General features: G+C 45.3%; 1 protein-coding gene across 1 annotated transcript in view; it reads right to left on the reverse strand.

Moving 5' to 3' along the window:
* Positions 1-24,887, reverse strand: part of ZFAT (zinc finger and AT-hook domain containing) — a 206,373-nt gene that overhangs the window by 19,186 nt on the left and 162,300 nt on the right. The window contains exons 14-16 of the mRNA XM_069731946.1: positions 15,806-15,924; positions 7,246-7,369; positions 4,691-4,815 (exon numbers count right to left, since the gene is read on the reverse strand). Coding sequence (XP_069588047.1) covers positions 4,691-4,815; positions 7,246-7,369; positions 15,806-15,924 — 368 coding nt within the window. The remainder of the gene's footprint in view (positions 1-4,690; positions 4,816-7,245; positions 7,370-15,805; positions 15,925-24,887) is intronic.

Genomic DNA, 24,887 nt, shown 5'->3' on the forward strand with positions numbered 1-24,887 from the left:
GTCATTATCCTGTACCCCGAGTGTCAGTGTCATTATCCTGTACCCCAGTGTCAGTGTCATTATCCTGTACCCGGAGTGTCAGCGTCATTATCCTGCACCCCGAGTGTCAGTGTCATTATCCTGCACCCCGAGTGTCAGTGTCATTATCCTGCACCCCGAGTGTCATTGTCATTTTCCTGTACCCCCAGTGTCAGTGTCATTATCCTGTACCCCGAGTGTCAGCGTCATTATCCTGCACCCCGAGTGTCAGCGTCATTATCCTGTACCCCGAGTGTCAGCGTCATTATCCTGTACCCCGAGTGTCAGTGTCATTATCCTGTACCCCGAGTGTCAGCGTCATTATCCTGCACCCCGAGTGTCAGCGTCATTATCCTGTACCCCGAGTGTCAGTGTCATTATCCTGTACCCCAAGTGTCATTATCCTGTACCCCAAGTGTCAGTGTCATTATCATGTACCCCCAGTGTCAGTGTCATTATCCTGTACCCCGAGTGGCAGTGTCATTATCCTGTACCCCAGTGTCAGTGTCATTATCCTGTACCCCGAGTGGCAGTGTCATTATCCTGTACCCCGAGTGTCAGTGTCATTATCCTGTACCCCGAGTGTCAGTGTCATTATCCTGTACCCCCAGTGTCAGTGTCATTATCCTGTACCCCGAGTGTCAGTGTCATTATCCTGTACCCCGAGTGTCAGTGTCATTATCCTGCACCCCGAGTGTCAGTGTCATTATCCTGTACCCCCAGTGTCAGTGTCATTATCCTGTACCCCAAGTGTCAGGGTCATTATCCTGTACCCCCAGTGTCAGTGTCATTATCCTGTACCCCAAGTGTCAGGGTCATTATCCTGTACCCCAAGTGTCAGTGTCATTATCCTGTACCCCAAGTGTCAGTGTCATTATCCTGCACCCCGAGTGTCAGCGTCATTATCCTGTACCCCCAGTGTCAGTGTCATTATCCTGTACCCCAAGTGTCATTATCCTGTACCCCGAGGGTCAGTGTCATTATCCTGTACCCCCAGTGTCAGTGTCATTATCCTGTACCCCAAATGTCATTATCCTGTACCCCAAATGTCATTATCCTGTACCCCCAGTGTCAGTGTCATTATCCTGTACCCCAGTGTCAGTGTCATTATCCTGTACCCCGAGTGCCAGTGTCATTATCCTGTACCCCGAGTGTCAGTGTCATTATCCTGTACCCCCAGTGTCAGTGTCATTATCCTGTACCCCGAGTGTCAGTGTCATTATCCTGTACCCCGTGTGTCAGCGTCATTATCCTGGATCACAAGCGTCACTATCATTATCTTAGTTGTAGTGAAGCAGAATGGGGCCTCGTTCAGGGCGTGGAAGCGCTGGTGCTGAGTATCAGTATCTACCACTTCACCCCGACTCACTATTTTCACAAGGTACCAACTCCCAAATTTTATAAGCGCCATCCCAAAAATCAAAAAAATTTTTTTTTTTTTACACTTCTTTTATTTTTTTTGCTGCATTTGCCACACTTCAAATGTCAGCTTGTTAACGTCGATCCATAGTTCTTCTTGTCCCGTATGAGAAACTACAATTCTGTAGGAAGATTTGCATTTCAAAGTCGGTGTTTCCATCATCTCGCTTCTGAGCGCTCTCATTTACATTCTTATGGAGCAGCCGCGGGGGCCGAGACCCCTCCGCCGGATGAGAGCGAGAGCCGACCCTACACCTACATGAACGACGATGCCAGCTCCAATTCAACGAGTCGGCATCTCTACTCCGGATGAGAATATGAAAACTGCGGCTGAAGATCGGACCCCGAGCCGCTGAAGATCGGACCCCGAGCCGCTGGAGATCGGACCCCGAGCCGCTGGAGATCGGACCCCGAACCGCTGGAGATCGGACCCAGAACCGCTGTAGATCGGACCCCGAGCCGCTGAAGATCGGACCCCGAGGCGCTGAAGATCGGACCCCGGTTTTTATGTTATTTTATGTGTTTTCCCATACCATACTTTAAAAGATATTTAGTCCTTTTGTGGAGCTTCTTTCTTTTTTTTTTTTAGGAGGTTTTGGAGCAGAAACTCAAAGTTTTTGAGGAGTTTTAAAATTTTGAGGCGGGTTTAGAAACTTTCTGCTAAATTAAAAAAATCCTCAAAAAACGATGTGTCTGCAGCCTAAAATAAGGGTTATAAAGCCCCACCAGAAAGAGCTCGCTGATCTCTACAGCAGTCAGCACAGTACATTTCGAAGGAGAATTTTCCTTTCGGCACATAGGGAGCTGAAGAGGACACCGAAGGTTTAGTATTGGAGGCTAATGACTGATTTGTGGCAATGAGCATCTAATCCTCGGGCAGCCATTGCCAGGACGCTGCAGGCTCATCCCCAGGACGCAGCGGGCTCATCCCCAGGACACAGCGGGCTCATCCCCAGGACGCTGCGGGCTCATCCCCAGGACGCAGCGGGCTCATCCCCAGGACGCTGCGGGCTCATCCCCAGGACGCAGCGGGCTCATCCCCAGGACGCAGCGGGCTCATCCCCAGGACGCAGCGGGCTCATCCCCAGGACGCAGCGGGCTCATCCCCAGGACGCTGCGGGCTCATCCCCAGGACGCAGCGGGCTCATCCCCAGGACGCAGCGGGCTCATCCCCAGGACGCAGCGGGCTCATCCCCAGGACGCAGCGGGCTCATCCCCAGGACGCAGCGGGCTCATCCCCAGGACGCAGCGGGCTCATCCCCAGGACGCAGCGGGCTCATCCCCAGGACGCAGCGGGCTCATCCCCAGGACGCAGCGGGCTCATCCCCAGGACGCAGCGGGCTCATCCCCAGGACGCAGCGGGCTCATCCCCAGGACGCAGCGGGCTCATCCCCAGGACGCAGCGGGCTCATCCCCAGGACGCTGCGGGCTCATCCCCAGGACGCTGCACGTTATTACGTGATTGCTGCAATCTTCTCGCTTTATTCAGTGTGACATGAGCGGCCGAGTACGGAGAGTAATAACATCGGATGAACGGGTGACATTACAAGGCAGTGCTAACAGAAGAGTCAGAGAGAAGGAGCAACAAAGGCAGCGGTGGAAGTCTGAGATAAACTAATCACATAGGAGTATTAGGAAAGAAAAGAAAGAGTGCGATTACCGGGAAGATCACACTGGGATAGACATCCAACAATGCCAGCATCCCTCGTAACACATTACTGATTCCGCGTGGTATAGGTGGTATTATACCCCAGAGCTGCACTCACTATTCTGCTGGTGCAGTCACTATGTACATACATTACTGATCCTGAGTTACATCCTGTATTATACTCCAGAGCTGCACTCACTATTCTACTGGTGCAGTCACTGTGTACATACATTACATTACTGATCCTAAGTTACATCCTGTATTATACTCCAGAGCTGCACTCACTATTCTGCTGGTGCAGTCACTGTGTACATACATTACATTACTGATCCTGTACGGATACTGTATTATACCCCAGAGCTGCACTCACTATTCTGCTGGTGCAGTCACTGTGTACATACATTACATTACTGATCCTGAGTTACATTCTGTATTATACCCCAGAGCTGCACTCACTATTCTGCTGGTGCAGTCACTGTGTACATACATTACATTACTGATCCTGAGTTACATCCTGTATTATACCCCAGAGCTGCACTCACTATTCTGCTGGTGCAGTCACTGTGTACATACATTACATTACTGATCCTGAGTTACATCCTGTGTTATACTCCAGAGCTGCACTCACTATTCTGCTGGTACAGTCACTGTGTACATACATTACATTACTGATCCTGAGTTACATCCTGTATTATACCCCAGAGCTGCACTCACTATTCTGCTGGTGCAGTCACTGTGTACATACATTACATTACTGATCCTGAGTTACCTCCTGTATTATACCCCAGAGCTGCACTCACTATTCTGCTGGTGCAGTCACTGTGTACATACATTACATTAATGATCCTGTACTGATCCTGATTTACCTACTGTATTATACTCCAGAGCTGCACTCACTATTCTGCTGGTGCAGTCACTTGTTTTCCATCTGGCTGCATTGGTCACGTCTCTCTCATTCGAGCAGGATGCACAGAGATGGTGAATTTTAAGAAGTAAAGCTGCGGCTGTGGACATGATCAACATTTGCCAAGATGCAGATGGAGTAAGATAAAACAGTTACTAGAAAGTTGCAGCATGCTCTGTGTGTGTCTGTCTTTGCTCTTTCCTTTTCTATCGACTGTAATCTGATCCCTCAGTGATCTAGAAACACCTTTTGCTTTGGCTGTGTTGGAATTTACCTGTATTTCATAGTTAATGATGAGTTTAGAGGCAGAGGGAGGATAAGAAGTGGCTCCTAAGTGGAGAAAGAAAGATTTTGTAAGCTGCAGCATGCTCTGTGTGTGTCTCTCTTTGCTCTTTCCTTTTCTATAGACTGTAATCTGATCCCTCAGTGATCTAGAAATACCTTTTGCTTTGACTGTGATGGAATTAACCTGTATTTCATAGTTAATGATGAGTTTATAGGCAGAGGGAGGATAAGAAGTGGCTCCTAAGTGAAGAAAGAAACATTTTGTTTCTTATATTATTGATATACACAAAGTCTATTGAAAGGACAAATATGAAAATTCCAGTAAAACCAGTCCAAATCCAAACAGAATGAGAAGTCAACCTAACGTACAGCTCGCGGGATGAAACGTTGACCCGAGGTGTAAAGAATGTTCTCACCTGTTCTACCACGGTCACAGTTCCGGGAGCCATGGCAACCACCGAGGCGACGGCGTCGTGGGATTCCGTCCCCAGTTCGATGATCTGCTGGAGAATGTTCACAGCCGTGGGGTCGAGCTTGTCACCTTATCAGAAAATCAATCAGAACACGTTATCGGACGGCACGGATATATGTCTTTGGGAACGTTCTCCGCGCCATTCTACAACTTTCGAAGGTGTAAATAAAACGCGGCTCGAAAGGAAAAAAGATGAAATATACATAATTAATGAGCAGGAAATTAAACAAGTCGACTTTACTTTATACTGAAAGGATTGTGAGGAGCTTTATAATGTTGGCTTTTTTTTTTTTTTAGCGTTGTGTACGCTTCCACTAAGGCCGCCATCTGTGCGACCATCTGCAGCTTTCGTGGTAAACAAAGCACGGCTTCCGCAGAGTCATTTGCCGAGATGAAACTAAATAATGTTCAGAAATTAGACGGCATCTCCATATGTATTGCCGTGGATGAATCAAGATGGACAGGCACGATACCTATACTAAGCTCCATTATTCCTCTCCTGTTATTTTTTATCCCTATATGTGAAACTGTTTACCAAAAACTATTGTATAGTTACAGAAAATGCAAAAAAAAAAAAAAAAAAAATGGGGGGGGAATATAGTGTCGTTCTATCTGGACAGACCTTTTTCTCCAAATCAAGCTGATCAACATAGGTCTGGACAGCCGCAAAGTTCTTCTGCAGTGGCCACTACAGGAGAAATGTGGTATTACATGGATCACATTTACATGTATTGGTGACGCTAAGTCCTCCAGTGTGGGAGCCGCTCTTTGCTAATAGACGGAAGATCTCAAAAAAACAAAATGTCCCTAGATTGGATAAAGAAAACCCCCTTTAAATGTTTCCTCTTCAATCACTTCATTTATGGAATTTCAAATTTTCGGGATTATCATTTTCCACATAATTTCATGTCTGCTGTATCGTTGACGGTCAGCTCCATCGACTGCCAAGAACAGACTGCTAGTATTGGTTTATCAGGTTTTCTTTTGACTTGTAGACAGCAAGTGACCGCTGCAGCCACTGATTGGTTGCAGTGGTATCCGTCTCCAGAACATAAAGTGAGGTCGGGACAGCAAGTGACCGCTGCAGCCACTGATTGGTTGCAGTGGTATCCGTCTCCAGAACATAAAGTGAGGTCGGGACAGCAAGTGACTGCTGCAGCCACTGATTGGTTGCAGTGGTATCCGTCTCCAGAACATAAAGTGAGGTCGGGACAGCAAGTGACTGCTGCATCCACTGATTGGTTGCAGTGGTATCCGTCTCCAGAATATAAAGTGAGGTCGGGACAGCAAGTGACCGCTGCAGCCACTGATTGGTTGAAGTGGTATCCGTCTCCAGAACATAAAGCGAGGTCGGGACAGCAAGTGACCGCTGCAGCCACTGATTGGTTGCAGTGGTATCCGTCTCCAGAACATAAAGCGAGGTCGGTGTTTTGCTTTTTTTCCTTCTTTTTACACCACTTTGGACCCAAAATTAATATAAAAAGAATCAGCGGCAAGCACCATAGGGCAGTTTTCACACATTCAACTTTATCGGACCGAGACATATGGACTGACATGGGTCTCCTGACCCAAACTCCACAGTGTCTTAGGCATATATGAAGCTGCTAAGGTGAAGGTCAGGAGATCATGTGCCATTTGAGGACATCGCAGTCAGTACATGGTCTGTAAAACTTAGCATATTGACTTTTCTAGTGGTCAATTAAAAACCCTAAAAAGTTACGAGTCAGCAGAAAATGATTGGGCGCATGGGCATAATCCGGATTTACGATGTTGCCTCCAGGAAAGAAGCTAAATATTGCAGAACTGAGCACCCCAGTTTTACACCAACTCTAAGGAGACATCTGCTGTGAGCATTCACTGAATGGAGCAGGCTCAGGAGTTGAGCATTCACTGAATGGAGCAGGCTCAGGAGTTGAGCATTCACTGAATGGAGCAGGCTCAGGAGTTGAGCCCGCTCCCACAGCGAGAGTGCCTGGTGTGTTTCACAATAAGCACCAGTGAGAGATGAACATGTCAATTAAAACACAAGCATTTAGGAGATTAGGCATGAAGAGGAGTCACTTCCGAAGCCAATCAGCTCTCACACCATCTGACTGTGAGGCGTGGAAGGATAGTCCTAGCACCGGGAGCTGGAGCCCCGTGTCTGCAATGATAGTCCAAACAGGAGACCAGTAATTGTTTTATGCCCTGCACTACAACAGTACTGCAGTGTACCGTATAAGCAGCTAAGTGATCATATAAGGAGAAAAAGTTCAAATTGTGGAATCTTTAAGGGGTATTGTAGGGAGACAAGAGGCGACTCATGATCCTACCCCACCCCAAAAAAAAAAAACGGAAACGTGAAGCCTTCATGGCTATAATTGGCACATAAAATTCACCGAAGCTACACTAAATCGTTCCTCCGCCAGTTAATATAAACAGTTTGATAATAAAACTGCGGCAATATTTTGATTTACTTGCTGGCTCTTTAGTATTCTTTCGTCTTCACGCTCCACTTACTGGTTTCCGAGGTATAGCGGAGATCCTGGAGAGCGGCGACAGCTGTCTGCGTTCCCTGAACATCTGCTTCAGCTTCAGTGATATGAAGGAACTGGGTAGAGATCTCCTCGGTCACATCCGACTGCTACACTCCGCGTGAAGGAAGGAAAAAGGAGAAAAGTGATGAAGAGAGGACAACGTGAAGAGTCTGTACTTCTGTCTACACTATGATGGCGTCAATTACTGCAGAATTAAAAGAAAATTACTTAAAAGGAACGCTCAGGAAAAATGGATTCCCTTTGTTGTGCCTGGTGTAAGACCTCATGGGCGGAGGGATTCACTTTAGGGTGTGTTGTTGCAAACCTGAGGTTATACTCCGCCTCCCAGGAGCTGCACTAGGTATAACAGTGCACCACTAGTGATGAGCGAGTGTACACGTTGCTCGGGTTTTCCTGAGCACGCTCGGGTGGTCTGAGTGTTTGTGAGTGCTCAGAGATTTAGATTTGTGGCTACTAGACAGCTTGATTACATGTGGGGATTCCCTAGCAACCAGGCAACTCCACATGTACTCAGGCTGGCTAGCAGCTGTAAATCATTCAGCTGCGTCAACAAAAACTAAATCTCCGAGCAGTCACAAATACTCGGAGACCATCTGAGTGTGCTCAGGAAAACCCGAGCAACGAGTATACTCGCTCATCGCTATGCATCACACGTCAGGGGGTCATACATGAGGTTAGAAAACCCATTACCTTACATCCTGATAAGGGGGTCCTCAGGTAAAGATCCTCATCTCTTGCAGAGTGATTAAGAAGTGTCTGTCTCACTCTGGAGGATCTGTCCTGTCCTATATTACTTAGCTAATGAACACTGTGTAATACTTAATTTACCCTATGGTGGCGCGATTGGAAAATCATTTACTGCCAGGATTTCACACAGATCACAGCTGCTTTCTGCAGATTTCATTTTTTATCTTATTGATAAAGGACCCTTTGTAATTGTATTGAGGTTGTTTAGAGTTAATCACCCCTTTAAGCTGACAGTTCTATTAAGAACCAACAGTATAACACTGCTGGCTTTGATATTCAAATCAGTGGGTGTCAAGAGAGCTGCTTCACACTTCAAACATATTTTGGGGAGTCAAATCTCAAGAATGACAAATTGCACTGCATTAGACAAAACTACATGGGGTGCAAGGTCTCCGAGAGCAGCGAAAGGTCTCCCGAGAACGGCGCAAGGTCTCCCGAGAACGGCGCAAGGTCTCCCGAGAACGGCGCAAGGTCTCCCGAGAACGGCGCAAGGTCTCCCGAGAACGGCGCAAGGTCTCCCGAGAACGGCGCAAGGTCTCCCGAGAACGGCGCAAGGTCTCCCGAGAACGGCGCAAGGTCTCCCGAGAACGGCGCAAGGTCTCCCGAGAACGGCGCAAGGTCTCCCGAGAACGGCGCAAGGTCTCCCGAGAACGGCGCAAGGTCTCCCGAGAACGGCGCAAGGTCTCCCGAGAACGGCGCAAGGTCTCCCGAGAACGGCGCAAGGTCTCCCGAGAACGGCGCAAGGTCTCCCGAGAACGGCGCAAGGTCTCCCGAGAACGGCGCAAGGTCTCCCGAGAACGGCGCAAGGTCTCCCGAGAACGGCGCAAGGTCTCCCGAGAACGGCGCAAGGTCTCCCGAGAACGGCGCAAGGTCTCCCGAGAACGGCGCAAGGTCTCCCGAGAACGGCGCAAGGTCTCCCGAGAACGGCGCAAGGTCTCCCGAGAACGGCGCAAGGTCTCCCGAGAACGGCGCAAGGTCTCCCGAGAACGGCGCAAGGTCTCCCGAGAACGGCGCAAGGTCTCCCGAGAACGGCGCAAGGTCTCCCGAGAACGGCGCAAGGTCTCCCGAGAACGGCGCAAGGTCTCCCGAGAACGGCGCAAGGTCTCCCGAGAACGGCGCAAGGTCTCCCGAGAACGGCTCAAGGTCTCCCGAGAACGGCCCAAGGTCACCCGAAAACGGCCCAAGGTCACCCGAAAACGGACCAAGGTCTCCCGACAACGGTGCAAGGTCTCCCGACAACGGTGCAAGGTCTCCCGACAACGGTGCAAGGTCTCCCGAGAACGGTCCAAGGTCTCCTGAGAACGGTCCAAGTTTTCCCGAGAACGAGCTTTGCCCAACAACTCTTCACCTATGAAGAATCGGAATCGACCATCCTTGGAGTTGTACTCCTTCCCATGTTTGGAACAGGCAATGTCCCATAAAAGAGCCCCCAAATTTTAAAAGAACCTTTACTGCATATTAAAAATGTGAAACCTGCTTCTTAACATCTAACATCCATGCTGAGATATGATCGTTTGAGGCCTTAAGCCTGACGCTGCACTACCAGTGATGCCATGAAATATATTAATATCTGCATCTTAGATGAATTGGATCGTAGCGGTAAGTGAATTAATATAAATAGTCTATATGAGAACACCCGAGCGAAATCAGACCAGGACATGTTGACACTGAACTCTTTCAGTAGTGCAGCCTTCTCTTTGGGCCTGTAACTTTCAACCCTCCTATCTCATCATGGAAACAAGATATTAAAAAAAATGGTTTTCACATTTGTACTGAGCACTAAATGGTCTTTGATAAATATTTACCTGGTGAAAATACTTTACATTTTTTTTTTCACATGCACCTCTGTGGTTCACAGACAGGAAATACCTTTCCTTTCTGTCAAAATCCGCCCAACCTTTAGGAGGAAAGGGCCATTAGATGGAAGACAGAGAACATTATAGAGGCTCGATTTGCTCCTGGCATTGTCTTGGCATTAATCACTGATCTTAGATAGTGCCTACCAGTGAGATCTTATCGGACAACCCGCTGACAAGCCATGCAATCATCACCTGCCCTGTTCCGATCGGCTCCAGCGTGTCAAAAAGGAACACCCCGTGTCACCTGGGGCCTGGATGTTTTCTCATTACGCCGATAAGAAAAAAAAATGTAAAAAAAATCTGTAGTCATTGAATGACGAAACGCATTTCACGTTCATCAGATACCAGCACGGAATCTATTCCCAAAGGCCAACGGCGGCTTAAAATCGACTTCAATAAATCAGCAAGTCCGGGGCCCGTCAAACCCGAAATGTCACATTTCCCCGGCATCGGCGATACCCCTTATCTGATCGGCATTTTTCATCCGCGACAATTACAATGTAACTCGCGGCTGCATAATAAGAGTCATTTTTAGATTCTGTATGCGAGATGGAAGGAGAGAGAAAAAAAAAAAATCAATGTGCAAGTGTCTGATGTGCAGCTCTGTGTCTAAGAAAAACGACCGCGGATGGAAACGGCGCAAATATAATGAGGGGGGAGGAAGCCGGAGCATATATCATGGCGGAGACTTATTCCCTGTACAAATAACACTGGTCGGAAAATTAAAGGGGAACTCTAGGAAATACAAACTTTATATTAAGTATATTTCCTAAAATTACATTCATTCATTTTATTTCCTATTCCTTTAAAATGTATTTTAATTTTTGACATAATCACAAAAAAATATATTTATATTTTCTGCTCTGTAACCGGAGAGCGGGCATGATGTAGGTGCGGGTGCTAAAGTAGAAAAAAAAAAACACTGGGACTTAATAATCTTGTCTGGGGTAGAGCATTCTAGAAAAATGATGCAGCACGAGAGAAGTCTTGGGGACAAGAGGTGAAGGTTTGGATTATTAAGGATGTTGTTCTCTATTTTGCTAATTGTTTGACTAAGTAAAGTGGTAGACAGGGATGACCGAGAAGATGTAGGAGGGTGCAGCACTGTGGAAAGCACAGGGAGTGTGGTAGACAGAGATAAGGGAGGAGATGTAGGGCGGTGCAGCACTGTGGAGAGCACTGGGAGTGTGGTAGACAGATAGGGGAGGGGATGTAGGGCGATGCAGCACTGTGGAGAGCACTGGTAGGGTGGTAGACAGATAGGGGAGGGGATGTAGGGCGATGCAGCACTGTGGAGAGCACTGGTAGGGTAGTAGACAGATAGGGGAGGGGATGTAGGGCGATGCAGCACTGTGGAGAGCGCAGGGAGTGTGGTAGACAGAGATAAGGGAGGAGATGTAGGGTGGTGCAGCACTGTGGAGAGCACAGGGAGTGTGGTAGACAGAGATAAGGGAGGAGATGTAGGGTGGTGCAGCACTGTGGAGAGCACAGGGAGTGTGGTAGACAGAGATAAGGGAGGAGATGTAGGGTGGTGCAGCACTGTGGAGAGCACAGGGAGTGTGGTAGACAGAGATAAGGGAGGAGATGTAGGGCGGTGCAGCACTGTGGAGAGCGCAGGGAGTGTGGTAGACAGAGATAAGGGAGGAGATGTAGGATGGTGCAGCACTGTGGAGAGCCCAGGGAGTGTGGTAGACAGATGAGGGAGGAGATGTAGGCGGTGCAGCACTGTGGAGAGCGCAGGGAGTGTGGTAGACAGAGATGAGGGTGGAGATGTAGGCGGTGCAGCACTGTGGAGAGCACAGGGAGTGTGGTAGACAGAGATAAGGGAGGAGATGTAGAGGGTGCAGCACTGTGGAGAGCACAGGGAGTGTGGTAGACAGAGATAAGGGTGGAGATGTAGGGTGGTGCAGCACTGTGGAGAGCACAGGGAGTGTGGTAGACAGAGATAAGGGAGGAGATGTAGGGTGGTGCAGCTCTGTGGAGAGCACAGGGAGTGTGGTAGACAGAGATAAGGGAGGAGATGTAGGGTGGTGCAGCACTGTGGAGAGCACTGGGAGTGTGGTAGACAGATAGGGGAGGGGATGTAGGGCGATGCAGCACTGTGGAGAGCACTGGGAGTGTGGTAGACAGAGATAGGGGAGGGGGTGTAGGGCGATGCAGCACTGTGGAGAGCACTGGTAGGGTGGTAGACAGATAGGGGAGGGGATGTAGGGCGATGCAGCACTGTGGAGAGCGAAGGGAGTGTGGTAGACAGAGATAGGGGAGGAGCTGTAGGCGGTGCAGCATTGTGGAGAGCGCAGGGAGTGTGGTAGACAGAGATAAGGGAGGAGATGTAGGCGGTGCAGCACTGTGGAGAGCACAGGGAGTGTGGTAGACAGAGATAAGGGAGGAGATGTAGGCGGTGCAGCATTGTGGAGAGCGCAGGGAGTGTGGTAGACAGAGATAAGGGAGGAGATGTAGAATGGTGCAGCACTGTGAAGAGCACAGGGAGTGTGGTAGACAGAGATAAGGGAGGAGATGTAGGGCGGTGCAGCACTGTGGAAAGCACTGGGAGTGTGGTAGACAGAGATAAGGGAGGAGATTTAGAGGGTGCAGCACTGTGGAGAACACAGGGAGTGTGGTAGACAGAGATAAGGGAGGAGATGTAGGGTGGTGAGGCACTGTGGAGAGCGCAGCGAGTGTGGTAGACAGAGATGAGGGAGGAGATGTAGGGCGGTGCAGCACTGTGGAGAGCACAGGGAGTGTGGTAGACAGATAGGGGAGGGGATGTAGGGCGATGCAGCACTGTGGAGAGCACAGGGAGTGTGGTAGACAGAGATAAGGGAGGAGATGTAGGATGGTGCAGCACTGTGGAAAGCACTGGGAGTGTGGTAGACAGAGATAAGGGTGGAGATGTAGGGCGGTGCAGCACTGTGGAGAGCACAGGGAGTGTGGTAGACAGATAGGGGAGGGGATGTAGGGCGATGCAGCACTGTGGAGAGCACAGGGAGTGTGGTAGACAGAGATAGGGGAGGAGATGTAGGGCGGTGCAGCACTGTGGAGAGCACTGGTAGGGTAGTAGACAGATAGGGGAGGGGATGTAGGGCGATGCAGCACTGTGGAGAGCGCAGGGAGTGTGGTAGACAGAGATTGGGGAGGAGCTGCAGGCGGTGCAGCATTGTGGAGAGCGCAGGGAGTGTGGTAGACAGAGATAAGGGAGGAGATGTATGATGGTGCAGTGTTGTGAATTCTGTGGCCAAGCTCCCTCCTGTGGTCGTGAGTGGTACTGCGGCTGGTTCTGTCTATAAGCTTCCTTTGGTGGATGAGAGTGGTACTGCGGCTTCTGAGTTTCCTTCCTCAGGTGATGAGGTTAAGTCGTTAGGTGCTGCTCTATTTAACTCCACCTGGTGCTTTGATCCTGGCCTCCAGTCAATGTTCTAGTATTGGTCTTGCTTCCTCCTGGATCGTTCCTGTGGCCTCTCTATCCTGCATAAGCTAAGTTCTGCTTGTGTTATTTTTGTTTGCTATATTTTCTGTCCAGCTTGCTATATTGGTTTTTCTTGCTTGCTGGAAGCTCTGAGACGCAGAGGGAGCACCTCCGTACCGTTAGTCGGTGCGGAGGGTCTTTTTGCCCCTCTGCGTGGTTGTTTGTAGGTTTTTGTGTTAACCGCAAAGCTATCTTTCCTATCCTCGGTCTATTCAGTAAGTCGGGCCTCACTTTGCCAAATCTATTTCATCTCTGTGTTTGTATTTCATCTTTACTCACAGTCATTATATGTGGGAGGCTGCCTTTTCCTTTGGGGAATTTCTCTGAGGCAAGGTAGGCTTATTTTTCTATCTTCAGGGCTAGTTAGTTTCTCAGGCTGTGCCGAGTTGCATAGGGAGCGTTAGGCGCAATCCACGGCTACCTCTAGTGTGGTGTGTTAGGATTAGGGATTGCGGTCAGCAGAGTTTCCACGTCTCAGAGCTCGTCCTATGTTTTTGGTAAATGTCAGGTCACCTTGTGTGCTCTGAACTTCAAGGTCCATTGTGGTTCTGAATTACCTGTTCATAACAGTGCAGCACTGAAGAGCACAGGGAGTGTGGTAGACAGAGATAAGGGAGGAGATGTAGGGCGGTGCAGCACAGTGGGGAGCGCAGGGAGTGTGGTAGACAGAGATAAGGAGATGTAGGGCGGTGCAGCACTGTGGAAAGCGCAGGGAGTGTGGTAGACAGAGATAAGGGAGGAGATGCAGGGCGGTGCAGCACTGTGGAGAGCACAGGGAGTGTGGTAGACAGAGATAAGGGAGGAGATGTAGGATGGTGCAGCACTGTGGAGAGCGCAGGGAGTCTGGTAGACAGAGATAAGGGAGGAGATGTAGAGGGTGCAGCACTGTGGAGAGCACTGGTAGGGTGGTAGACAGAGATAAGGGAGGAGATGTAGGATGGTGCAGCATTGTGGAGAGCACAGGGAGTGTGGTAGACAGAGATAAGGGAGGAGATGTAGGGCGGTGCAGCACTGTGGAGAGCGCAGGGAGTGTGGTAGACAGAGATAAGGGAGGAGATGTAGGGTAGTGCAGCACTGTGGAGAGCACTGGTAGGGTGGTAGACAGAGATAAGGGAGGAGATGTAGGATGGTGCAGCACTGTGGAGAGCACTGGTAGGGTGGTAGACAGAGATAAGGGAGGAGATGTAGAGCAGAGGTCCCCAACTCCAGTCCTCAAGGCCCACCAACAGGTCATGTTTTCAGGATTTCCTTTGCATTGCACAGGTGATGCAATTATTACCTGGGCAAGACTAAGGAAATCCTGAAAACATGACCTGTTGGTGGGCCTTGAGGACTGGAGTTGGGGACCTCTGATGTAGAGGGTGCAGCACTGTGGAGAGCACTGGGAGTGTGGTAGACAGATAAGGGAGGAGATCTAGGGCGGTGCAGCACAGTGGGGAGCGCAGGGAGTGTGGTAGACAGAGATAAGGAGATGTAGGGCGGTGCAGCACTGTGGAAAGCGCAGGGAGTGTGGTAGACAGAGATAAGCGAGGAGATGTAGGGTGGTGCAGCACTGTGGAGAGCGCTGGTAGGGTGGTAGACAGAGATAAGGGAGGAGATGTAGGGCGGTGCAGCACTGTGGAGAGCGCAGGGAGTGTGGTAGACAGAGATAAGGGAGGAGATGTAGGGTAGGGCGGTGCAGGACTGTGGAGAGCGCAGGGAGTGTGGTAGACAGAGATAAGGGAGGAGATGCAGGGCGGTGCAGCACTGTGGAGAGCGCAGGGAGTGTGGTAGACAGAGATAAGGGAGGAGATGCAGGGCGGTGCAGCACTGTGGAGAGCACTGGTAGGGTGGTAGACAGAGATAAGGGAGGAGATGTAGGGCGGTGCAGCACTGTGGAGAGCACTGGTAGGGTGGTAGACAGAGATAAGGGAGGAGATGCAGGGCGGTGCAGCACTGTGGAGAGCACTGGTAGGGTGGTAGACAGAGATAAGGGAGGAGATGCAGGGCGGTGCAGCACTGTGGAGAGCACTGGTAGGGTGGTAGACAGAGATAAGGGAGGAGATGTAGGGCGGTGCAGCACTTTGGAGAGTGAAAGTAGAATGGTAGACAGATGGGGACTATGGATGAAGATGGTTGATATACAGTGTCACACGCTTCAGAGAAATCAAAAAGAACATTAGATTTAACTTCATTAGATCTTTACTAAAAGAAGTCTCTGAAGAATGTAAGAGGGAAAACCCGATTATCAAGGATTAGACTAGAGTAGGCCAAGGGCTCGAGATTACAAATGAAGGGGAGATTAGAGACAGGTCTGCAATTAGAAGGTGGCGGTAAGAGATGGTTTTTCGAGTAATGGGGTTATAACATCTTATTTGAGAGAGGAAGAAAATACACTGTTTCCCAAAACATCACATTTTCTGTGCACATTTGTTGACTCGTGTCCCGATGAATACCCGTCCAGCTCTTACCTCCCACCCTGCGTCTTTGTCGCTCTCCAGCAGTTTCAGGCCGTGCTTGTTCTTCAGATGTCTGTTGAATTCCCACTTGGTGCCGTAGACAAAGCTGCACACGGGGCACTTTATACCGCCTAAACCAAAACAACAGAATATAAAGAAGCGGGAATGAAAGATCCAAATAAAAGCCGTCTGTGGAAGGAATCATACAGTATAAAAAGATTCAACGGAACACAAAAACAAAAAAAGACAACAATGTCAGAGACCATATGACCAACTACACCTACGTAATGTCACCGCACGACATGTGGCCTCCAATATACGAGAGGACTAAACAAAAGACCTGGGCTAATTAGCATCTGCAGCCTCAAATATTAATTACATCTCCAAGTCCTCGAGTTATATCTAAATAACAAAGAGGAGATCAGCAGCCGCCTGGGAGTTACCCACTGACCAAAAACAAAAGCTGAAGGTGGAAAAAACAAGAATCACAGCCAATACTTGATGAATCATAGATGAAATACATTGGTTTATTTTACCCTTAGTCGAATTTTGGGCAATTTGTGGAAGGGAAAATATAAGGGAAACAACTGTACAAAACTGTAGTAAAAAATCAATTGAAAATACTGGAAGCAAGTTTTATTCGTAATAGATGCCAGTGACAATATTCATTACTCAATATACAGTATTATAGTAGTTATATTCTTGCACATAGGAGCAGTATTATAGTAGTTATATTCTTGTACATAGGGGGCAGGATTATAGTAGTTATATTCTTGTACATAGGAGCAGTATTATAGTAGTTATATTTCTGTACATTGGAGCAGTATTATGGTAGTTATATTCTTGTACATAGGGGCAGTATTATAGTAGTTATATTCTTGTACATAGGAGCAGTATTATAGTAGTTATATTCTTGTACATAGGGGGCAGTATTATAGTAGTTATATTCTTGTACATAGGAGCAGTATTATAGTAGTTATATTCTTGTACATAGGAGCAGTATTATAGTAGTTATATTCTTGTACATAGGAGCAGTATTATAGTAGTTATATTCTTGTACATAGGAGTAGTATTATAGTAGTTATATTCTTGTACATAGAGGGCAGTATTATAGTAGTTATATTCTTGTACATAGGAGCAGTATTATAGTAGTTATATTCTTGTACATAGGAGCAGTATTATAGTAGTTATATTCTTGTACATAGGAGCAGTATTATAGTAGTTATATTCTTGTACATAGGAGTAGTATTATAGTAGTTATATTCTTATACATAGAGGGCAGTATTATAGTAGTTATATTCTTGTACATAGGAACAGTATTATAGTAGTTATATTCCTGTACATAGGAGCAGTATTATAGTAGTTATATTCCTGTACATAGGAGCAGTATTATAGTAGTTATATTCTTGTACATAGGAGCAGTAGTATAGTAGTTATATTCTTGTACATAGGGGGGCAGTATTATAGTAGTTATATTCTTGTACATAGGAGCAGTATTATAGTAGTTATATTCCTGTACATAGGAGCAGTATTATAGTAGTTTTTTTCTTGTACATAGGGGCAGTATTATAGTAGTTATATTCTTATACATAGGGGCAGTATTATAGTAGTTATATTCTTGTACATAGGGGCAGTATTATAGTGGTTATATTCTTATACATAGGAGCAGTATTATAGTAGTTATATTCTTGTCCATAGGAGCAGTATTATAGTAGTTATATTCTTGTACATAGGGGCAGTATTATAGTAGTTATATTCTTGCACATAGGGGCAGTATTATAGTAGTTATATTGTTGTCCATAGGAGCGGTATTATAGTAGTTATATTCTTGTACATAGGAGCAGTATTATAGTAGTTATATTCTTGTCCATAGGAGCAGTATTATAGTAGTTATATTCTTGTACATAGGGGGTAGTATTATAGTATATTCTTGTACATAGGGGCAGTATTATAGTAGTTATATTCTTGTACATAGGAGCAGTATTATAGTAGTTATATTCTTGTACATAGGACCAGTATTATGGTAGTTATATTCCTGTACATAGGAGCAGTATTATAGTAGTTATATTCTTGTACATAGGAGCAGTATTATAGTATATTCTTGTACATAGGGGCAGTATTATAGTAGTTATATTCCTGTACATAGGAGCAGTATTATAGTATATTCTTGTACATAGGGGCAGTATTATAGTAGTTATATTCTTGTACATAGGGACAGTATTATAGTAGTTATATTCTTGTACATAGGAGCAGTATTATAGTATATTCTTGTACATAGGGGGCAGTATTATAGTAGTTATATTCTTGTATATAGGAGCAGTATTATAGTAGTTATATTCTTGTACATAGGACCAGTATTATAGTAGTTATATTCTTGTATATAGGAGCAGTATTATAGTAGTTATATTCCTGTACATAGGAGCAGTATTATGGTAGTTATATTCTTGTACATAGGAGCAGTATTATAGTAGTTATATTCTTGTACATAGGGGCAGTATTATAGTAGTTATATTCTTGTACATAGGAGCAGTATTATTGTAGTTATATTCTTGTACATAGGAGCAGTATTATAGTAGTTATATTCTTGTACATAGGGGCAGTATTATAGTAGTTATATTCTTGTACATAGGACCAGTATTATAGTAGTTATATTCTTGTATATAGGAGCAGTATTATAGTAGTTATATTCCTGTACATAGGAGCAGTATTATGGTAGTTATATTCTTGTACATAGGAGCAGTATTATAGTAGTTATATTCTTGTACATAGGGGCAGTATTATAGTAGTTATATTCTTGTACATAGGAGCAGTATTATTGTAGTTATATTCTTGTACATAGGGGCAGTATTATAGTAGTTATATTCTTGCATAGCAGGTAGCATATTAGCTACCGGGCTGACATAGATAACATGACTGACAGTGGGAATGAGCTAAACTGGCGCTCTTCAAAATGGAGATAGGAAAACTATGGTAAAAATATATATATATAAAAAAAGTAACTGGAAACCTGTACAGAAACACTATAAAATTTTCAAACAAACTTACTCAACTGTTTGGAGTCAAACTGTGAATAGTTGTTTAAGGTGGTATTACACTTTAGCTCTTATTCCTTTGTGAGTACTGATCTAGGGACTCAAGCAGGGAGCATGCTGGGTAGATCTAAGAGTGCACCAAATTACCGACAATTATAATATTTTATCTCTATTATTGACTACAGCGCGTTAACCTTTTCACTCCTGGAGAGGGAATCCTGCTGTATGTGAGAGCAGCCGCCTCCACAAGTTACATCCACTGATAATAAACAGGTTTTAATGGCAAAGCAAAGACTCGCTCCTCAGCGGCCTCAAGTGATTACTTTAATCAGACAAAGAACATTCAAACTGATTTCAAGCACTTGAGCTGCCAGATAATAATGGCAGCACTGTTCACTAAAATCCCAAGGAAAATGCTCTCCCTTGATTAATTACAGACTTATTAACGAGACGATTCTTTTCGTGATCAGTTTTGATTGTAAAAGTTCTCACTGAAGTGCAAGTGACAAAACTAAGTTCCATATGGCGGAGCGTGCTGCCGTTCTGTGCTAGGAATCAGGGGCGACTGGAGCAGAATTAATTACAGAAATGTTCTATATGCAGAACCTTATAGAAGCCCGACTGCGGACGTTTAAACTCAAGGCTCAAGGCGGAACATTATTTTAGGTGGAAAGTTAAAGTATTTTAAATGGGATGTAAACGGATCTACAGGAAAAGGTAGTTGAACGGTATAAAACAGGAAAGGGATGCAAAAAGATATCCAAGGAATTGATAATGGCAGTCAGCAGCGTTCAATCTGTGATTAACAAATGGAAAATCAAGGGCTCTGTAAAAACAAAACCATAGTCAGGTAGACCAACAAAAATGCCGTCCTCAACTGCCAGGAAAATTGTTCGGGATGCAACGAAAAACCCACAAATAACATCAGATTAAATACAGGACTCTGAAAACTAGCGGTGTGGCTGTTTCAAGATGCACAATAAGGAGGCACTTGAAGAAAAATGGGCTGCATGGTCGAGTCGCCAGAAGAAAGAAATTACGGCGCAAATGCCACAAAGTATCTCGTCTACAGTACACAAAACAGCACAGAGACAAGCCTCAAAACTTCTGGAACAAAGTAATTTAGAGTGATGACACCAAAATTGAACTTTTTGCCCACAACCATAAACATTACATTTGGAAAGAAGTCAACAAGACCTATGATGAAAGGAACACCATTCCTACTGTAAAGCACGGAGGTGGCTCGCTGATGTTTTGGGGATGTGTGAGCTACAAACTCACAGGAAACTTGGTCAAGGTGGAAAGAAAGATGAATGCAGCACGTTATCAGCAAATACTGGAGGCAAATTTGCACTCATCAGCCCGGAAGCTGAGCATGGGATGTACTTGGATGTTCCAACATTACAACGATCCAAGACACAAAGCCAAGTCGACCTGCCATTGGGTACAGCAGAACAAAGTGAAGGTTCTGGAGTGGCCATCTCAGTCTCCTGACCTCACTATCATTGAGCCACTCTGGGGAGATCTCAAGAGCACAGTTCATGCTAGACAGCCCAGGAACTTACAGGAACTGGAGGCTTTTTGCCAATAAGAATGGGCAGCTTTACCATCAGGAAAAAATAAAGAACCTCATCCACAACTACCACAAAAGACTTCAAGCTGTCATTGATGTTAAGAGGGGGAAATACACGGTATTAAGAAATGGGGTAAGTGAACTTTTTATCAGGGTCATTTGGATGTTTTGGGTTGTCATTATGATTTCAAAAGAGAAAACATAGTAGTTTGACAATAAATGGCTTCACCCAACCACTAGCCATGAGTGGAGAAAAAGTTTTGGTGTTCTCATTCATATTCTCTGAAAAAAGTCCAAGAAAGCAAAAATTCTGCTGCGGTATGTAAACTTTTGAGCATAACTGTACATTCTAGTAAATAGGAGGCAGTATTATAGTAGTTATATTCTTGCACATAGGAGCAGTATTATAGTAGTTACATTCTTGTACATAGGAGCAGTATTATAGTAGTTATATTCTTGTACATAGAGGTCGGTATTATAGTAGTTATATTCTTGCACATAGGGGCAGTATTATAGTAGTTATATTCTAGTACATAGAAGCAGTATTATAGTAGTATACTTGTACATAGGAGCAGTATTATAGTAGCTATATTCTTGTACATAGGAGCAGTATTATAGTAGTTATATTTTTGTACATAGGAGCAGCATTATAGTAGTTATATTCTTGTACATAGGGGCAGTATTATAGTAGTTATATTCTTGTACATAGGGGCAGTATTATAGTAGTTATATTCTTGTACATAGTGGCAGTATTATAGTAGTTATATTCTTGTACATAGTGGCAGTATTATAGTAGTTATATTCTTGTACATAGGGGCAGTATTATAGTAGTTATATTCTTCTACATAGGGGCAGTATTATAGTAGTTATATTCTTGTATATAGGAGCAGTATTATAGTAGTTATATTCCTGTATATAGGAGCAGTATTATAGTAGTTATATTCTTGTACATAGGAGGAGTATTATAGTAATTATATTCTTGTACATAGGGAGCAGCATTATAGTAGCTATATTCTTGTACATAGGGGCAGTATTATAGCAGTTATATTCTTGTACATAGGAACAGTATTATAGTAGTTATATTCTTGTACATAGGAGCAGTATTATAGTAATTATATTCTTGTACATAGGGAGCAGCATTATAGTAGTTATATTCTTGTACATAGTGGCAGTATTATAGTAGTTATATTCTTGTACATAGGGGCAGTATTATAGTAGTTATATTCTTCTACAAAGGGGCAGTATTATAGTAGTTATATTCTTGTATATAGGAGCAGTATTATAGTAATTATATTCTTGTACATAGGGAGCAGCATTATAGTAGTTATATTCTTGTACATAGGGGCAGTATTATAGTAGTTATATTCTTGTACATAGGGGCAGTATTATAGTAGTTATATTCTTGTACATAGGAGCAGTATTATAGTAGTTATATTCTTGTACATAGGAGCAGTATTATAGCAGTTATATTCTTGTATATAGGGCAGTACTATAGTAGTTATATTCTTGTATATAGAGGCAGTATTATAGTAGTTATATTCTTGTATATAGGGGCAGTACTATAGTAGTGTAGTATTTTACATATGAGCAGTATTGTAGTAAATTATTATACATAGGGCCAGCATTATATTGGAATTATGCAAATTGCCTCTTCAGAGAGGAAGAGAACTAGAACTTTAGTGCCACCTACTGTAAGGCAGCAATCCTACAAGTCAATGTCGAAGCTTTAACGAGCCTTGTCACATGACTTAGGATAATAGCCAAACCAGAATCTCAATTTGCAGACACAGCATATTTCCCAGAGGAGCATTGCGGCTTTAAGTCTCCTCATTTCGGCATGCTTAGCATGTCAATCTGCGCAAGGAGAAACGATACTTCTTGGATATTATATTGGATACACACTTGTCCAGAGGAAGCAGAGTTTTATTAGTGGGCAGGAGTAGGAGAAAGCTTTATCCTAATGCATGATGATTATCATCAGTGATAGATTTTGCACGTATATGATATATACAACTTCTCGTTCTGGGAGAATGTAATATACAAAATATAGAACGGAGATACATAATGATACGATCCGCAGACAGGCTGCAGAACAGATAACCTTTAGTGCAGTAAAATGTCACGAAAACCATAATACATATTGATTCAGTGACATTTCGAGAAAAGCGATGGAGATAACACACGGTATGAATTTCTCCGTACCAAAATAGACAGATCTGTCAAAGGGGTTTTTTAATGTAGTGCTGATGTGATGGGAAGGCTGCCATTACTGCTGTGCTGCCTTAATGTATGGCGTAATTGACTTCTCGGAGAGTAAAGCACAATTTTATGGCTATCTCGCGGATGGCAGCCGATCTCACTACAAATAACGCAATATACAATGCTGCTAAAAACTAGAACACGTAGGTTACATTGGACAAGTTCATGCCAGTCTCTACTTACTTTACAATCCCACCTCCCACACCCGAAAAAAATAAATAAAAAACTTCCCTCAGTACTGAGATGATACGTGAGGTTACACAGGATACTGTTCATAAACTTTCCCAAAAGTAGAAAGATTTTAAAATGAAGTTTTCAAACTTTCTATTAAGAGAGACAAATCTGTGCAGTAGGTAGAGGCAGCCTCATGTAAAGCAGAGAAACGGATATGGTCACAGGGGGTTCGACTTTCTATCTACAGGCAGTTTCCATACTTCCCAAAGATTTGTATAAAGTGGGCAACAACATAGATCTCCTCCAGTGAGCAGCACGGATGATCCACTGAGCTCTGAACTTGCAGGTTCACAAGCAGCAATGTCTGAGAAAGCAGGTCTCCAGAGTAAAAGGAAGGTCTCCAGAGTACAAGGAAGGTCTCCAGAGTACAAGGAAGGTCTCCAGAGTACAAGGAAGGTCTGCAGAGTAAAAGGAAGGTCTGCAGAGTAAAAGGAAGGTCTCCAGAGTAAAAGGAAGGTCTCCAGAGTAAAAGGAAGGTCTCCAGAGTACAAGGAAGGTCTGCAGAGTAAAAGGAAGGTCTGCAGAGTAAAAGGAAGGTCTCCAGAGTAAAAGGAAGGTCTCCAGAGTACAAGGAAGGTCTCCAGAGTACAAGGAAGGTCTGCAGAGTAAAAGGAAGGTCTGCAGAGTAAAAGGAAGGTCTGCAGAGTAAAAGGAAGGTCTGCAGAGTAAAAGGAAGGTCTGCAGAGTAAAAGGAAGGTCTGCAGAGTAAAAGGAAGGTCTCCAGAGTAAAAGGAAGGTCTCCAGAGTAAAAGGAAGGTCTCCAGAGTAAAAGGAAGGTCTCCAGAGTAAAAGGAAGGTCTGCAGAGTAAAAGGAAGGTCTGCAGAGTAAAAGGAAGGTCTGCAGAGTAAAAGGAAGGTCTCCAGAGTAAAAGGAAGGTCTCCAGAGTAAAAGAAAGGTCTGCAGAGTAAAAGGAAGGTCTGCAGAGTAAAAGGAAGGTCTGCAGAGTAAAAGGCAGGTCTGCAGAGTAAAAGGAGGGTCTTCAGAGTAAAAGGAAGGTCTTCAGAGTAAAAGGAAGGTCTTCAGAGTAAAAGGAAGGTCTGCAGAGTAAAAGGTAAGTCTGCAGAGTAAAAGGAAGGCCTGCAGAGAAAATGAAAGGCCTGCAGAGAAAAGGGAAGGTCTCCAGAGAACAGGAAGGTCTGCAGAGAAAAAGGAAGGCTTCCAGAAAAAAAGGAAGGAGAAGAAACCAGTCAACAGCACAGCACAAATAGAAACGCTCTCAGGACACATACTATATATATTCAATCTTTTTAATTTTTAACCCCTCTGTGACCTTAGACGTACTATCCCGTCGAGGTGCCCTGGGCTTATCTGACCCTGGACGGGATAGTACGTCATAGCCGATCGGCCGCGCTCACGGGTGGAGCTCGGCCGGGTGTCAGCTGCTTATCGCAGCTGACATCCGGCACTATGTGCCAGGAGCGGTCACGGACCGCCCCCGGCACATTAACCCCTGGCACACCGCGATCAAAGATGATCACGATGTGCCGGCGGTGCAGGGAAGCACCGCGCAGGGAGGAGGCTCCCTGCGGGCTTCCCTGAGACCCCCGGAGCAACGTGATGTGATCGCGTTGCTGCGAGGGTCTCACCTCCCTCCCTGCTCCCTCCAGCCCCGGATCCAAGATGGCCGCGGATCCGTGTCCTGCAGGGAGGGAGGTGGCTTCACAGAGCCTGCTCAGAGCAGGCACTGTGAAGGCTGCAGCTCTGCTAGTCAGATCAGTGATCTGACAGAGTGCTGTGCAAACTGTCAGATCACTGATCTGTGATGTCCCCCCCTGGGACAAAGTAAAAAAAAAATTTTCCAAATGTGTAAAAAAAATAAAAAAAAATATTCCAAAATAATGAAAAAAAAAAATTATTATTCCCATAAATACATTTCTTCATCTAAATAAAAAAAAAACCCAATAAAAGTACACATATTTAGTATCGCCGCGTCCGTAACGACCCGACCTATAAAACTGTCCCACTAGTTAACCCCTTCAGTAAACACCGTAAGAA

Source organism: Ranitomeya imitator, chromosome 6, assembly GCF_032444005.1.
Source record: "Ranitomeya imitator isolate aRanImi1 chromosome 6, aRanImi1.pri, whole genome shotgun sequence".
Lineage (NCBI taxonomy): Eukaryota > Metazoa > Chordata > Amphibia > Anura > Dendrobatidae > Ranitomeya > Ranitomeya imitator.